Source organism: Aythya fuligula, chromosome 5 (genome assembly GCF_009819795.1).
Source record: "Aythya fuligula isolate bAytFul2 chromosome 5, bAytFul2.pri, whole genome shotgun sequence".
Taxonomy (NCBI): domain Eukaryota; kingdom Metazoa; phylum Chordata; class Aves; order Anseriformes; family Anatidae; genus Aythya; species Aythya fuligula.
In genome coordinates, this window is record NC_045563.1 from 38,048,581 (window position 1) to 38,066,813 (window position 18,233).

General features: G+C 36.6%; 1 protein-coding gene across 15 annotated transcripts in view; it reads right to left on the minus strand.

Moving 5' to 3' along the window:
• The window catches only part of GPHN (gephyrin), a 278,830-nt gene that overhangs the window by 144,056 nt on the left and 116,541 nt on the right, over positions 1-18,233 (minus strand). Inside the window, exon 3 of one of the 15 annotated variants that reach the window (XM_032188088.1) lies at positions 2,663-2,848. The exons of the other annotated variants lie outside the window; for them this stretch is intronic. Coding sequence (XP_032043979.1) covers positions 2,663-2,809 — 147 coding nt within the window. The 5' untranslated portion in view covers positions 2,810-2,848. The remainder of the gene's footprint in view (positions 1-2,662; positions 2,849-18,233) is intronic. 15 annotated transcript variants of the gene reach the window in all.

Below are 18,233 nucleotides of genomic sequence, written 5' to 3' on the forward strand. Positions count from 1 at the left end.
CTTTTGAAAATTCTTCAAATATATTTGCAGTTTTCAGCATCACAGTTACTTTACATTGTTGTTTTTCTAAATGCTGCTTTCCAAATACTAAGCTAATGTTAAATAGAAAGTCATAAAAATGCAACTATTCTGAAATGCAAAACTAAAAGAAGAAAGTCATAAAAGTGTACTCTATAAATGGTTTACTTTCTTAAATGGAAATTTAATTATAGGCACTTTCCATCTGAAATAAATTGCACCTATCAAAAATTCAAGGTTCAACATATCTATGCAGCCTGTAATGTAACCTTTTTTAAAAAAGTACTTCTTATCTTCTAAAAGCTACTATTCGTGATAATTATTCCTAAAATAGGGGGAAAAAAAGTCGGCACCAAAGTGCAATGCTCAGCAGAGTGCACCTAAGCAAGTGGGTAGGGAAAGTAAAGCAAAGAGACGTGCAACCACTGAAGTGTTTGCCCATCTAATGACCAGTACTGCATGAAAAAATAAATCTAACTATTTCACTGGAGAAAGGTAAAGACACTACAGGCCACAATGTTGACCCCGGAAGAAGACACTTAAAACTGCACTTTTATTTTGTACTTTGCTCTCAGAAAGGAGAGATACTTAATTTAAACTAACTACAGTGAGACATTAGTCATACTACAAATAAGAAAAATTGTGCTTTTATTTCATGGTTTATCAGATTGAATTACAATCTAGAAGGCAGTCTGGATCATATGCAAGGCATCAATCTACATATGTGGCAAAGCACAAGAATTACTTGCTTCCTTCTGTAAGAAAATCTGTTCCTGTCTACTGTTGATACCACTGGTATCCTCCTAGAGTGGATGATGAGTTCTTGAAATGACAGCTTCTCATTGGAAAGGATCTGTCAACTCCAGCATAACAGTCTTCCTCAGATGCCTTGAGGAGGGGATGGAACTTACAGCTGTCAGAAGAGTCTGAATTAGGTATTTTCCAAACATATCTCTACCTTGAAGCAACTTTCCTGTCCACTCTGAATTTGGCAGATGTATACAAGATAGGTATGTGGGCATATATGCACATGTTTATATAATAAAAATATACTAGCAAAAGCACCAAAATTAAATGTGTCTTATTTCTGTCATATGTAAAAGACCTCTCACTAAAATATGTTTATTTTCTAAGGTAAGTATTACTGTAGTTATAAAAACTCAAGTGCCTTTCTTAAGAATCTATTTGAAACCACTTAAAAATTAAATAAAAGAGAAACATAATGCCTCCTCGCCAGTATTACTTTTCCTTCCTCTGGTCATTCCTGTAACAATAAAACTAAAATAGCAATTGGAATAAAAAGAAAAGGGAAGAAAGCATAAAACAACTAAAGTAATCCAAAACTGCTCACTAATATTAGTCAATCCGAAATTTTATCTCTTCAAAATCTATTAAAGCAGCACTTCAAAGACCTATTATCACAAGATATAAATGGTTGGCTTTGGAGCCATAAACCTCAGGTTAATTGTGCAGAACAATGTGTTTTTTCCAGTTTCTTCCCATTTGCATATATTCATGTTCATCTAAGATTAAGACTGTTTACTTTTGATTTGGTTCCCAGTATTCAAAAAGGGAGCTTGACATTAAACAAGTAAGTAATGTCCTATAACTTGAGTTCTTTACAATATTTTCCCTACATGTATCCATATACAGAGTTCATAAGTTTCACCAATCTTTGCTGGTTGTAACCAAGCCCCAGTAACCTACATCTTAATCTTACTAAAGACACAGAAATGGTAAAGCTGCAGAAAAACCACTAAGTTTCTTTGAGCTGCCAAGAAAAAGAATCATGCTAAGGAATCAGTAAAAATGTGAGGGTCAGACAGACAAAGGCAATCTGTCTTAGAGAACTCCAAAAGTAAAGATGTGAGAATCATATTTCCATAATAGCCCTTCACTCATATAGATTCGCTTCATTTCATAGAAAATTGTACTTGAAAAAAGCACTCACAGAAATTGCATGCGCATATTTGCACACAGGGAGAATCTACATCAACGATTTAAACCAGGGTATACCCTGTATTGACTTGTGCTGTTTAATGGGCAGTAAGTGCAGGGGATTAAAAAACCTCCACAAGGGTTCTGTGATTAACACAAGGAACCCAGCTGTGGGGAAAAAAAAAAAAAAAAAAAAAAAAAAAAAAAAAAAAAAAACACATTTAAATTGGAAGGTTTGTTTTTGTGCAACTATTCAGTTTTAAACAATTAATTACTTGCAAAAATATCTTACGGAATCTTATGGAACACAGTTTAGTTTCTAGTTTCATTTTCTAACAGTAAATACAATCTTCTGTGTTACTTCATACACCTAGATACAATTGCTCAAGATTTTTTTTTACCTTTTGCTTTTATGATAATATTCCGAGTTATGCATTTCTCTTTTTTATTGTAGCCCTCAATGGAAATGGCAAATTGAACAGAGTGATAATATTCAGCTACCTAAAATATTTGGATCTGAGGACAAAGACCAGAGAGGAAAACTTCACAGAGACAGGGAAATACTTCAGTGTAATGCAGTGTCTGGTGTAACATCCCCCCAGTGTGTGTTGTTCATGCATATCATCCACAGAGTCAATGAATGAAATTGTTTTTTAAAAATATCTATCGTTTACCTGTGAAAATACAGTAAAGAAAATTTACCTACCAATAGCTGCTGTACTTTGAGATATTTAGTCCATACATATATTCTAAGAGTGGGTGAGCTTGTGGCCTGCCTTGGAGTGTCCTGGGAGGTGCGTTCTAGCTCCTCCCCTCGTCCTGCTTGATGCATGAAAGTTAGGGCAGAGTGCATCCGCCACCACTTCAGTTCCTCTTAAATGCACAATCAAACCTGAAAGAGATTCAGAAAGAGGGGAAAGGCAGGTAGGAGACTAATGTACATGCAGACTGTATCTCTCAAAGAACGCCAGTTACTGACCAGTAACCTTTCTTCTTTGAGTCTGCATGTACATTCCCAGCAATGACGCCCTCTGAACAGTTCCCTTTGCCTTTTACCACCCAGGAGAAGGTCTGAGGACTCCCACAGACAATGGCAGCAGCACTCTGCTGAAGGCTGGGACAGCCCTGCGTGCTATTACACTAACATGCTGCTGGGGGGAAGCAAAGGCAGAACTCCAGGTGGCCTCATGGCAAACGTCCAAAAACCATGCAATACAGACACTGAGTTTGCCCAGGGATCCAGTGGAATTTGTTTTGGCCATGGAGGGAACTCCACGTCACAATTCCACACATAATCAGAAAACCATTTGAACAACTGCTGTGTGATGTCAGTTGAACTTTCAGATATTCCCACAGTGCAACAAGTAAACAAAGACTTAGACCTGTGAAGAGAGACAATAGAGGGCCCTTATGAAATCAAGAAAGTGAAGTATAAAATTCAATCAAAGAAGCATAAGACCTGGGAATGAGTACTTGAAGACTCACTGCCTGGCTACACTGGTACCACTTCAAGAAGGAATTTTGGATGACTGAAGAAAATATACTCCACTGTTATAAAGGTACAGAGTATGTAAAATGGCAGCCATAAGGATCTGTAAGATCATAAGAAGATTTCAGCAGCAGCCGAGGCAACAGTCACCAGATGTGCATTTCAAAGATGCAGGCAGAATAAATAAAAATTTAGGAGCTTAATATGAGAGAAGGAATGACTATAATGCAGTGGTTTTCCAATGCCATTGAATCATAAACTTTTTAATGTGTTCTGATCAGCTCTTTTAGGAAACTCTGAGTTGTGAGGTGTGAAAATGTACTCAATCACCAAGAGCCATCCAGTAGCCTTACCACATAACAAAAAGACATCTGTGTTCATCTTTTTGAAGTAATGTAAAATAAAAAAAATATTTGTAGAGAACCCTAAATGTTGTGTGTGATTTGATGGAGAAAGGATTCATGTACAAGTCAGGTCACTATGTGTGAGTATACTAAGATATTTTTCTCAAAAATAATTACTACCACAGATGAATAGGGAATAAATTATGGAGTACCATTTTTAGATGGTAAATGATTTTCCAGGTCTAACAATCAATGCTAGTTTTAGCCTCCAGAAAACAATAAAACATCTGTAAGAAGACCCTTCTTCCAAAACTAAGCAGAGTTTTTTATCTCTCCAGATATGAGGAAGGTAAGGACATGCTGCTCTGATACATTCTTGTGATAGGGATATGTGAACAAGGAATAGAGAGAAGTATATGAAAGAGGAAAGAAGACTGGAGTAATTCTGGAACTGATCAGATGGTCTGCACTTCTCCATTATCTGTTGACTAGGAGTAATCGTAGGAATAATGCAAATGATTCTCAAAAAGGACAGGGAAAGGATAAAAATCAATTGAGATTCACTGACTGTTCTTAATGCAAACAACAGGCTGACTGCTGGTGAAGGCAATGAAAAATAAATACCTGTGATTATTACAGAAAAAGTCTTTTCCTACAAGTCCATGCTTTTTTCTTACAGAGATAGAGAATAATAGAAGATTAACAGAACGCACTAGTAATAGTAATAGGCTGCCTTGCTGATTAGGATATTGTTTATTCCTGAACTCTAGAGTACTAGCATCTAAAGACTAAAATGTAGTGAGAGAACCTTTGGGCATCTTAAAGACAATTTCTTTCTGAACAAAAAGGCCACTCTCTCAAAGGGAGACCTTTTCAGGATTCAGTGTATGCAGAACCTCTCTTATAAGCCCAAAGGATTACAGCTATTACAAATGATACTGGGTGAAAGCTGTTACCATAGAATTTGATGAGCCACCTTCTACTTCCACTGCAGCTTGCAGAGGTGTCTTAGCATTAGCTGATCCCACTACAATCAAAGGTTTCAACTTATTATTATACTCAAGGGAAAATTGATGCAGAACAACTCACCTAAGAATGGCTTTTTTGTTTTCTTCCTTAAGAGCTGAAACTTTCTGGCCATTTCTCTTTTGGATCTTTTTTTAAAAGATGCTCATTTTTTCATGATACATATTAACAACAAAATTACTTGGAGTCAGGTGGTAATAAAAGCATTAAAAACCCTACAGAGATTCCAAAATCATCCTCCAACTGTTTCTGCAGCTGGTATAAATGAAGCTAAAATCTGCCAGGATACTAAGGTTGTTCAAACATGTCTTTATGGGTATTGGAAATCTCTCAGGCAAAATAATATGCAGAATGTCAAACAACCTAGAGCATCTTTGCAGAATTATTTGTACTGGGATCTCCATTGTTTCTAAGGTCCTAATTTCTTGGGGGAAAAAAACTGCGCTATACAGAATGATAAGCCAACACTTTGTCAGATAACAAGGATTATACATATATACATATAAACATATAAAATATGCCTCCACCTCAGCCAGCTCACAAGGATAACTTTGTAAGAAGTCTGTGTCATCTGGAAAAGTTGCTGCAAATGGAGCAAACAGAAGCTTCATAAAGCAATTGCTTCATGGAAGCAATCTAACTCAATCTAAACTCACAGTGTTAACAAGGCCACAGAGGCTAACTAGGACATGAACAAAGTTCAAATCAAAACATGAAAAGAAGTGGAAAGGATGATTCCAAGCTGAATCACTTGCCATTTCTCTTTTTCTCTTAGAGAAATTCCAAACTTCACTTGCTAAAATTTAAGAATCATAGAAGAAATACTAATCATTACAATCAGAATGAGACAAATATGGAATGCCTTCTGCTACAGGAAGAGCAATCTTTACAAATGCTTGCACTGATCATAGAGTCTCTTGACTCTTGCAGAGAAATTCTTGGTATATTCAGAAATGCTTTGCAGTCCCTGAATTTCAAACATGCTGATTCTATCCAGAAATATTGGTTCTGTGACTGAGTTTTGAAACAAAGACTACTAATATCAGGATGAGAAACTCTTGCACTGAGAATGTCATCTGTACAGGTACATTTAACACTTATTCTTGAATGAATTACTGCTTAATTAATTAAGTGCTCTGGCCCTAAATGTATTTATACCATATGCTCCTGTTGCAAAAGCAAGAACCGTGCCAGAAGCAAAACCTGCAGCACTGAGGAGTAGCAGTAGAGAAGTGAAGGCCTTACAGGGTGCGCTTCAAGAGCAATCGATGATTTATGCAGTCTAACTACTTAGCACAAGACAAACCAAACTTTAAATTGGCTTAAATGTTCTTTCTTATGTTTAAATTCTAAACCTCAAATGACTTGTATTGTGCTAATCTTAACAGATATTTCTAAGTAATTTTTTTGAGCTAAGTATTTCAGAAAATATTTTTCAAACTTATTTTAAAATTGCTTTCACTTATTTTAACTGAAATTTTTATCAAACCTTCATAACTATCTAGAAAATGCAATTTTTTTAAACAGCAAAATTAACATAGAGATGCTGCAATTATTCATTATACTTTCATAAATGGTATGTCATGCCTCTTTCCTCCTGTTTCCCTTGAAAAAGAATGGTGAGAGAATACATTAATACTCTTCTATTTTTTGAGTAGTTTTCCAAATGGATAAGCAGCGAGACTCAGTAGTTATACAAATGTTTAGGGAGTGCAGTTGTAGGTACAGCAGGTTCTAGCCAAACGAGTGCATTCCCATTGTTACTGCTGCACTTGAATCAGACAGTTAACTGGAGCTTATACATATGAAATGTCTGCTGCTTCACAGGAACAGAGCCCTCCTTGCTAAAACATGAGTCATTTCTCGAGCTGTGAGACCATGGAAAGCCCTCTGGACTAGGAAGTGCTTGTTCATTGTTTTAAAGATGCAAGAAGACACACACGGTAACCTTTAAAAGAATCCTGAGCTATTTATATATTTCAAAAAAAGCAACATAAGAAACGATGAGTTGTTTCCACTGTGTACCACCTGCATTATATACTATTGTTCTAACATACAGTCTCTTATCTGCAAATGTTTATGCAAGTAAATTTTTTTTTTTAATCACAAAACTTCCCTTTCTGGACATGTTACAGTCACATTGCAGTCATCTGTTCAGCTAGGTTTAGAATAAAGGCATCATCTCAATAATAAGTAAAAATATCATACTGCCCCTTTCAGAGTTGTATCATCTCCCACACGTTCTACTTTGAGGATTATGATGCATGTGGTATATGTTATCTCTGGACTACTAATTTCCCTTGTAGAGACAATTGCCACTTTACTGCTGGATAGTGATTAAGAGCCTACACAGTCAGAAGAGTCATCCAGACAGTATTTTCAGTAACAGAGAGTAGGTGGAATTAGTGTGTGAAGGAAAGCATGCCAGAACTTGTATCTGCGAGCAAGAACTGGGCAATGCCCTCTGGTAATTAAGAACCACAAGATTTTCTATCTATAATATTTCTAATACTGCACTGACCCTTCCTGACCAGGAGGCCGTCGCACCTCAAGGAGTCAGCGATCCACACAGCAGCCACGTGAGCAAGCGGATGGCCGGGCTGCCTGTCCAGCAAGGCCTTCGGGCTTGGGCCGCGCCACACAAATCCCTGCGGGCAGGGCAGGGCAGGGCAGGGCAGCTCGGCCTGCTCCTCGCACTGGTGGAGCCTACAGGCAGCTCCTGCTGGGTGCTGGGGTCACACCAGCAGCCTGGCCTCATGAGAACACCTTCATGAATACGGTTGATTGTTTGTATGAAAATAATAATGTAGCTCAAGGGACCAAATAGAAGGAATCTCTCTCCAGAGGCAGGTGTGTGCTGTGGAGAAATCCACCTGGGGATTTATCCAATGCTGCGTGAAGGCAGGGTTCCCAGCATCTGAAGTGATGTAGATTTTATTCGCTCCATTTATTCTGTCTTATTAAAGCAGCTATTTTATTAAACCATTTATTGTTGGTCCTTTTTATTGAGATCCTGACAGAAGCCTGCCCCATCTCCCTCTCACTCCCCCCCACACCCATGCAGAACAAAAACTGGCCACCTGGGATTCCCTTGTTCCTTCAGCACTGCTCCTTCCTGATGCTACAGCAGGACAAGCTCTCGCTTCTTCCCTGCAATTACTAAGCAGGTCTTTTCTGTCCTTTAAGAGTTCTCTCTACAGGCGTAGCAACATCTGTGTTTCCTACAGACATCAAAAAAAGATCAAGGCTCTTTTCTTCTGTTAAGAGTTATAAATTTGTGATTTAAGACCAAGTCTACCAGAAAACAGAATTCCAAAGGAGCAGTATTCCAAGAGCTTTCACATTTATACCTGTAAACCTAAACACGATATTTGCCAGTTTGTCCATTTAGGACTTTTAGTTTGGATGTGTAATCATCAGTACTGATCAACTCTAAGAAATGAACCCAATTTCCAAGCCACTGTAGCTATTCTATACTTAAGTAGTTCATTAGGTCTCTAGCTGCTGTTACAGCTTTCACTTCTAACTCCAGAAACAGCTATTTTTAGTAGGAAATTATATACATTTCTGGTCTGACACCCAAATTTCAAAAATACCTCTAAGATTGTATCATAAAATCATTGGCCACAGCAAATAAGCTAATTGGAATTAGTAGTATATCACTCTCTACATGTATGTGCATTTTATTTTATTTTACATTATTATTATTATTATTATTATTTATTTACTTGTTTTGTTGTTGTTGTTTGTTGTTGTTGTTGTTGTTGTTGTTTTGTCTAAGACACCTGCCTTTCATTCATTGGATATTGGGAAATTTGAGTTTGATGTACTTCAGCTTTGAACCTCTACAAAAAAGATAATAATGACAAAAGCAATTCACTGAAAAGCAGACTGCCACTTCTTTTAAATATAGTGAACTGAAGGTCGTATAACTAGCAAGTTACCATTTGGCCATCTCTATTCACAGTACTGACAAAAGAACACTATTTGCTAAAGAAATAATTGCAGACTAACACTAAACAGACTTCAGTCTTTTAGGCTCCTTTGATTAGAATGATGTTTTTGTAGGGAAATAGTGAATTTCTCACTGACCTACTTGGAGAAAATTTTCTCCGTAATCTCTGTAGTTTGGATAGATCTCAGTGTTTTTCTGATAACAAAATGTTTAATTATTTTGCAAACTCTGTACTTTGGATGTTACCTTTGGTTCCCTGTAGATAATCTAAGACAGAGGAGAGAGTTAAATCAGATTTTCATGAAGAGGTTTGTATAAGAGAACCAGCAACAATTTGGAAAACTATTTTAAGTTAACCTTCACTAGAAGGGGCAGTAGAAAGATTGTTTATACTGCAGTTTCAATTTTAAACTGTTTTTGTTTGTTTGTTTGTTTTTTTCCTTTCTATTGGATGTAAGAAGTAATTTATTTTACCCCGTGTGTAAAATAAACTTGCTACCTGGACACTATTTGGCAGGGAGTTCAAGGCACTGCATCTTCTTCCCAATTTCGAAACAAAAATGCTGAAGTGACTTAAGAGAAATACATTATGCACACAGTCAAGAGAAAAACTGGAATCCAATTTGTTAACTTTGATGAATTAAGTTGTGTCTGCTGATGACAGAACAGGTGCTTTTTAGACCATAAAAAAGGATAAAAGTTGAAGACAGTTGATCACGTTTTCATTCCATGCTTCAAACGTACTCAAAATACATAATTACAAGGACGGTTAGAATTTGTTTTCCTTTGTTTTCCTATCATTCTGCCATCCTCAGAAGGCAATATAAGTGATCTAACATGGCCTGTGTTGTTTTCATTGGTAGAAATCTAGCAGCCAGAGTGAATTTAAAAATCTTTTCAACAAAAGCTAGTCTGAAGTTAGCGATTTATTTCACCAAAGAGAAAAACCCCTGTTTTTCCCCTTTATTTTTCATTTTGTATATGAGATTGCCATGGTTTTAGAGGAACTGCAACATAACTAGGTCACTTTTTGGTATTGTCAAAACTATGCCTTTGCTAAAATACTACTTCTCCAGTATTTATTTGAAAGAGTTTAGAGTACTAACATTGTGCAAAAAATATGAAGATATAAAATATTCTAAACACACGTACACACACAGGTATTATGCTAAAATATGTATTACCTTACATAAAAAATTAAATATAAAAATACATCATAAAAGTGTTTGGGTACCTAAGTATATGAGGCATATCTCAGATGTTCTATGTAAGGTAAAATGGCAGAAGTGGGGAACTGTGCCATTATCATTAATGCTTCTTGCTTATATATCAGCTATTGGCTGCACATTCAGAATGTCCTAACTGCTTTCCAGTTATGTCTGCAAAAAAGACCTAATCACAGCTAGACAGATGATTTCCCTTTATTTGTGCACATTTATTGCTCATTTCTTTTTCTGGTCTCTCAGAAGTCAACTCAGTGAGGATATCATGAATGTAGAAGCTTTACCTACACCAAAGTACATTTTTGAAACACAACTATCCCTTTGGTTGTGTCACCTACAGAAGCATTCACAGTTCTGCACAACATTTAGAGATATTGCAAGCTTTTTTATGTAAAGCAGCTCTTTTCAGTTCTCTGATTTTAAACTTAAGCATCTTTCCTACAAAACAGCCCGAGGACAAATGTCTGTTGTCTTTTACAGCCTTAAGGTACTCTGAAAAACTAAAGCATTAGGTTCAGTATCCCGAACACTCAGCTTTATTTTTACACCCTGCCTTTTTCTATATAGCATTATTCCTTATAAATTTTTATTAGAGCACAGAACACATTCCTTGCCCCAAATTCATAAAGAATTGTTTTCTATTTTTATCAAAGAAGGACAAGAATTTTAAAAGCATCTTGGTTGTAAGCTCTTATCTTCATAAGATATCCTTAAATACATAGCTTCATTTTCAAGAATGATAAATATTAAATAATCCTCACTGATTTCAAATAATATTCATCTAATAAGACCACTTCACTGGAAGAATGCAGAAGAACCCTTCCAAGTGACAATACTGAGCAGTACAAATTTCCACACTTGCATTTGGTAGAGTGGGCTATGTCATCATAATAAGGAAGCAAAACTGTTAAAATGTTACAATATTTGCAATCTTTAAATTCAAGGCTATTTTGACAGAGGGTAAAAACAGTAACAAAGCAGATGATAAGTACCAAAAGAAAACAAAAATGGCAGCCTATGCAGAAATGGCACAAGCAAATACTCATTACCTTTGCGGTTTTAATATTCCACCTAAGTTTGTCAGAGTGATGAGGCATCTGAAATTGAATGCAAACATTTCTGACAGACCAATCCTATAAATCCTTGCATATTCTTAATGTGAAAATACTTTAAAACTCTGCAACCACTGCACCTTTATTGAACTGATGATTCAGTGGCATTCTCTCCCTCATACATTTCTCTAAGGACAATTAAGTCACATTGTTTCTGAAAATCCTGCTGATAAATCAAAGGTACAGGAACGCTGTCATGGGAAATAAAATCAAAATGCTACCTATTTTATCACACAGGTGTTCAGAAAAAGAATGTATCAAAAGCCCAGGGACAGGAACAATAAAAAAGAGAAACATTAAATTTTAACCTCATATGAGTGTTTGACTCGGAATCACTCATGTTTCTTGCCTAGATAGGCACATGCTAGGAAATACTTCCACATGGAGCTTGAAGATGTTCCAGAAAAGCAAATATTGTGACTTAGCCACTTCAAATTACATCAAAGGTAGCGTAATATCAAAACACTCTGTTAGCAAACTATGCAACCTTGCAGCAAAATATATAATGCTGATAATAATGTCCAATCAAATAGCAATCAGTGTTGTCTCCACCTTGGCAAAAATAACTGGCTTTTGTTGCAGTCATAATTCTCTAGATACTTGTCCAAACTGATCCTACTTCCTCAGGCCTCTGACACCTGCACCCAAGACGGACCCATCTCATTCAGGCAGTACCTGCACCCTGCCCTCCTGTCTGGCTTCTCACCCTGCAGCATTGCTTCTTAGCCCCTCTATATAAAAGCTGTGAAGAGAAGGAATTCCATAAACTACAGCTAGCACAAACTAGACAACTAGATAAAATGTGGTTACCAATGTTAATTAACAAAATAAGGCTTTTATCTCACAAAAAAAAAAAAAAAAAAAAAAAAAAGAGAGAGAGAGAGAGAAGTGGGAAGCTCTTGGGACAGCTTTTTTCTCCTTTCTGCTTGTGTTATAGAAGCAGACTTTATTCCTTTCAGTCAATTAATACATCTAATTGGGCTTCCTTCCTGATGCTGTATAGCATTTTAAACATTGGAAAGCCTTCCTCCTGCAATTTTTTTCTCGACCCTTTCAACAAATTATTGGCAAGAGGATTTTCATTAAGATAGATATTAATGTGTTGAAGGAACACTTCTGTCTTTTTTTGGTTGTTTGTTTTTGTGTGTGTGTGTGTTTTCTTTTTTTTTTTTTTTTTTCATTTCTGTAAACACCTCAGATGAAATCTTGAATGCTGGATTACTTTGAGAAACTTATGACCACCATGGCGGTAAAATGACTTGAAACTGGACTTATGTAAAACTAAAGCGTGGGAGAATTCAAAATGCATCTTAAGAATTCTATCCTCTATGGAGCGATTAGTACTGAGCAATCTAGAAGCCAGCTAAAAAGACTCGTGGCTGGTTTCTATTACTAACTGTTGCGATGTTCCTTCAACCAGTAAATTGTTTCAATAGGTGAGATCAGTGGTCTCCAAAGTGGGCTGCATGGGTATGCAAGACAAGCCACTGGAAAAAAATATGAGAACTTCAGAAGTATCTGTATATAATTTGTAAATAAATAAATGTTCACATACTGGGGATGCATGCTCACAATTTTTTACAGCTAGAGGTGCACAGTCAAAGAAATTTGGAGACCGCTGGTCTAGAATTTATTTTTTTTGAGTCAGTTTACCAGCTTGGTACTGAGCTAAGTACTCTAGTACAAAGCTCAGGAGATAGTATTGCATGGGTAATGATGGTACTATATTATGAATCTCAAACTATTTGTAATCTTGATATATTGTGGTACAAAAATATGTCCTGGAGGCTGAGGACATCTCTACCACAGCCTGCTAGTTCCTAACAGCAGTGTACTTTTGACTCTGACTTTGGTGCGTATTGCAAAGCAGGCTTTAAATCCTGAACTGGAATCCTTCCAGATAAAACTTGTTTGGAAGATGGACTTCAGCAGCATATGTAGTCCACTCCAGCTGTTCCACAATGTTCACAGAATCATACTAGAAGTAGTTTAAAATAAAACACACTGAAGAGCATCCGACATGGATGTAAGATTCTGAGCACCAAAGGTTTTACTGTACAGATGCATTTTTACCATTTTGCAGGAACTGATAACGTAGACATAGTCCAAAATAAATGTTCAGCTCTTGGCAGTAGGGATGAGATGACTATGGCTAAGGAAACCATTTTTAACTTTGTCTCCACAATTTTTGCTTTGATTTTGTTTAGCTGGAAGAAAACCATTTGTGGAAGCTTTTAAGAGATCAGTCAAGCCAACTTTCCACCTCTATTGTACTGTCAGAGATGAGATGAGCCACTTATCTGGCATACTCAATAAAATAGAGAATTCACTTAAAACTTTCGATTTTGTATCTGTTCTTAAATATAGCTTCATCTGCATGAAAGCTCATCTGGATACATCTTGTGCATCTGAAAATAAAAGCATCTGAGCAAACAAAATGCCTCCAGCCACATGGCTCAACACATCTGTTTATTCTGTAGAGTCTATTCTATACCATTCCATTATGAAATTTCTAGGAAGGAAGTTTTTTATTAGTTTTCTGTTAAACAATATCAATTTTTTCCTCACCTGTTTTAGACAGTGGATTATGCATATGATGGGGTAAATAATGACTAATAGGATTAGGGTACCACAAAAAAAATAATCACCAGAGAAGTTTAATTAGTTGTACTCATGCATTCAAGTACTAAGCATCACTCTCAATACAGATTAGAAGCTTGCATATGACAGGGAGGCATGTGTCATCTTCCATGTCTTCCAACCTGCGTCATTCCAATCAAACCATTAAAACGTAACAAAGCATCCACACAGAAAACATACTATGATAGCAAAATAAACTACATTATTTTAGCAGAATTATCTGCACTCTACTAGCTATAAATCTTTTTTTTTTTTCAGAAAAAATGCAATCTACTGAACCAGTTTTTGAAAAAGAGATGACTGCTGTGTTATGATCAGATAAGGTTTCAACTTCAGCAGTTTTAAGTGAATACTTTCTATTAGTAGGAATTCCTTTTTTTTGTCCTTAAAATCACTATTTGTTAACAAATAGAAGACATACTGTCAAGGCTTCAGTGCCTGCTGTGTCAGTCTTCCAATTTGCATAAATTAAGCATGAGAGTTAATTTAAAATTTGCAGTAAAACTATGAAAGAGTGTTGTGGAAATGCAACCACTTGTACTGTTTGTGGGCATTTCTGCTTCATTCTCTTCATCTGTTCCTCATATGCAAGTGGTTCTGCCAATGAGATCATTCTTATACCCTGACTCTAAACCTTTTTCCGCCATACTATGTCATTGCTGTGACTGGGGGATCAGACCCTCGCACACCCTTGTATGTGGTGGGACACCTGAGGCTCATGCATATCAGATACGGTTTTGTGTTCTGGTCTGTTCCTTTCCTAATCATTCCCTAATCATTCATTTTTTATTTTTTTTTTCTTTTCTTTCCTTTTCTGCAGTTGCTCCTGAACACTGGGCTAATAGTATCCACCTTAGCACCTCATTCTGGGATTGCAATAAACCAAAGTCCCCTGTTTTATATGCAAATTTAGGATTTTTTCACACCTCCCATACACATTTATCTCCACTGAATTGCATCAGACAGTTTGTCACCCAACCACTGAGTGTTTCAATGTCCTTATTCCTATAGTTACACTCCATTTCTCTACATCTAATCACTTCCATAATTCACTAAGACACTACCTGTAAATAGCTGTAGAATATGAAGGTTTCTTAAAAAAAAATAACAAAAAAAAAAAGTCCACATATAATATACTGACAAATACATACACGCATATATACACACACACACTACCAGTACTCATCTTTTTTGACAATCTTAAAAGAAAGAACTTTGAGAGATCTATTTACTGCAACTCACTCAACCCCCTAGCCAGTTACAATATGAGCAGTTATGATAGGACAGCATTAAATTTCTTTGATAGATCTCAAAAAAGGAGTCAGCAAGATACATTCTTACAGGGCAAATATAACCAAACAAACCTTAATGTAACAGGTCACATGGAAAACGACTAGGGCTTTTATATAGATTTGATTTACTTATCTACTTGCCAAAAGCAATCTACTGCTTAATGAAGCTGAGCCATGTTTTCTCATCTCATCCAGGCTAAGTGTGATCCCACTTCAAAACTGGCCTTTCAAGTGAGAAGGAAGCCACAGAAGGCATTGCCCGCTGTACTGGATCAGATGAAAAGAACCGTGCAGACAAAATAAGCAGGTACCCCAAGACCTAACCAGGTTTCAGGTGATGAATGGTAGAAATACGTACATAGCAAAAACTGAGCATGAAAGAAAGACAGGAAGAAGTCAAAGAAAATTGGTTACTATGGTCACAGAGAGAAGCTGAGACCTCATTTTTAATACAAGCTTGCTGAAAAACAAGAAGAGATTTGTGAACAAGATTATTACCTCTTGTTTGTTTCTAATTTCTAATGTTCATTTCTAAGAAAGGTTTAACAGGACTGCAGCAATGAAAAATCTAATGCATGTTGATCTTCCCTCTTAAGGGCAGCAGCACAAAGAATGCTTAAACTCCAGCTAACCAAAGGCTTTAAAGATCAACAATATACTAGTTTGTCTCATAAATTAACTTTCAGCTTTTTTTCTTCTTTCTTTTTTTCATCCTAAAGATACTTCTCTCTTTGCAGAATATCTACAGAACTGTTTTGTTTGCTTTGGGAAGTATATAGCATTGCTAAAATCATTTTATGTCATCAGTATAGCACTTCATGTCTGGAGCCATGCAGTCTCTGAAGCCACAGAGGCTATGAAACATAAGATGAAGATAGCTGGAAAAATAAGGACTGGTAATTCCTATTTCCATGTAGGCAGCTCGTGAGTATACTTTTTTGTCCAGACATCTGAAATCATTTGAAGAATGCATTTGAAGCTCTTGCTGGAACAGAAGAGGGGTGCTTGATATACACTCTAGTCATAATAGTGATCAGAATTTAATCACTAAAGATATAAAGGGATTTGGGACACCCTCAGATATCTGCTAGCATCTCTTCCAAATCAAAAATAGTGGATGAGCCTCTTCAACATTAGATGCCAAAAGGAATGGATGCTCAGCTTCCCCTGCAGTTGCTTGGTTTATATTGTGCACCTCTCTCGAGGCAAAACTGAAGCAGAAAGGCAGAGAGGAAAAACGGAATATGTCCATAATACCAGCAGTGGCAGCAATTGCATGAGCCTGTAAGAAATCCCATTAAATGCCAGGAACATCCACAAGTGTGGGGCTGAAACCCTTTGTCCTATAATCAGAGAAAAGCAACACCAACACTTTGGCCATGGTTGCTTTTATATTGCCATTGTGCAGGCAATTTCTTAGTTGAGAGGTCTACGAAAGCCACAAACGTCCCTAAGCAACAGAAGATGAAAGAAACAGACCAAAAGCCCGTCCAGGAATAACTTTCTAAGCACAATAGAAAAGGCATTCTTATGAAACATATTTTGCTGGAGTAAGGGTGTGCCTGGACAGCGGTTCCAGGAGCACAACTAGGTTTGGCGTTCAAAGTCTGGCTTCTAAGCCAGAATCCAGTTTATACAGACTGTGCCAAAATTAAAGGGGGGTGGGTGTCAATTTTAGAAGAAACAAAACTAACTTAAATCAATAAAGATCTAATGAGAAGGAAAACAGCCTACTAGAAGCAATAAAATACAATGTAATGATACAATATAATGTAAATACCCAGCTGTTGACACGAACTAGAAGAACAGAGTGTATAAACACAGGGCATGGGGGAGATCGAGCACACTATCAGTACTGCAAGGGGTACAAAATCTCCAGCCTGAGTGACTCTCTATACATGTGCTTATAGTGTGAATGCAGATACATGGACAAACAATTAAAGGAAAGCATTTTTTTTGTTGTTTCATAATAATGTTCTTGAAGATTTTGTCACATCATTTCACATGCAAACCTCTCATCTCATTCTCTCCATCACGGAAACAAAAAAAGTCTGTAACATCTTTTAACAATTCATACAGCAAGCAAAAACTCAAAGGTCTTTCTGTCATCTAAACAATGCAATTTACATTTTTTGTGAGTCATATGTAGCTTGGAAAAGAATCCTGATCAGTGATTGACTGTGCCAACACAGAGTTTAGAAATTAGCTTAGGAAAAAAATTCTGTGCACTTCAGGTGAACTTTAATTAGAGGGAAGCATGATGAGACATGAGGTTGATCTAACATAACACATCCCAGTTCTCAATTTGTCTTCTTTATGGAAATTCATAATTAATTAAGAATTCATTTTAATTAATTAATTAATTAATTCAGAATTAAGATCCAAACCTGGAAGCTTATCTGGGATTTTATACATTAAATTGAGATGGCAGAATAATGTCTGTTTTGTTAATGGTTGAACGACTTGCAAATTCTTTTTGAAACTTTCTTTGTATTGGTTGCATTGACATAATTAAGGTGTTGAGTGGAGCGTCAGATTCTGACGTGCCCATTAAGGGAGTTAAAAGACAAGCCCTCGCTTTGAGTCCAGCATGTTGGGCAGTCCTAATCATGGAAGAACATGTGACCATCACACATTTTCTTCAAATCTTTTTCCACTTGTCAGGCATATTTTGAGCATATGGTGATACTCCTTGTTAATACTCATTAGACATTCAACTGATAATGTCCGTTTACATTGTGCCATTCAGTAAGAACTCACGTGTCATGAGTTATTAATTAATATCGGAGAAGTAACAGAAGGAAAGGACTGGCAGAAAATCTGAGAACCAGAATTGTCCTTCCCACAACATAGATAGTAAAGCTTGTAGGTGCTTTATGTTTCTCAGTAATGGAATTGGTGGGAGTGCATACTTTCAGCAGCTTGAACCTCTTTGAAAACTTATTTGTAAAGGCTACTGAAGGCTACTCTTTTTTTATTCCAGACTGGTGTTGCCTGATGCTCACCAGTCCCTACGTATATCTAATTATTTGGCTTGGAAGACTTCTCCTTTAGGTACAACATAGTACTACAGTGTATGAGCAAGGCTGAAATCTGCTAATGCATTTTTGCAAGTCTGAAAAGCTCCTTGTTTACAAGACAAATAACTTTGATATGAACTGAAGTCTAAAGAAAGCATGACTGTAGTTATACTCTC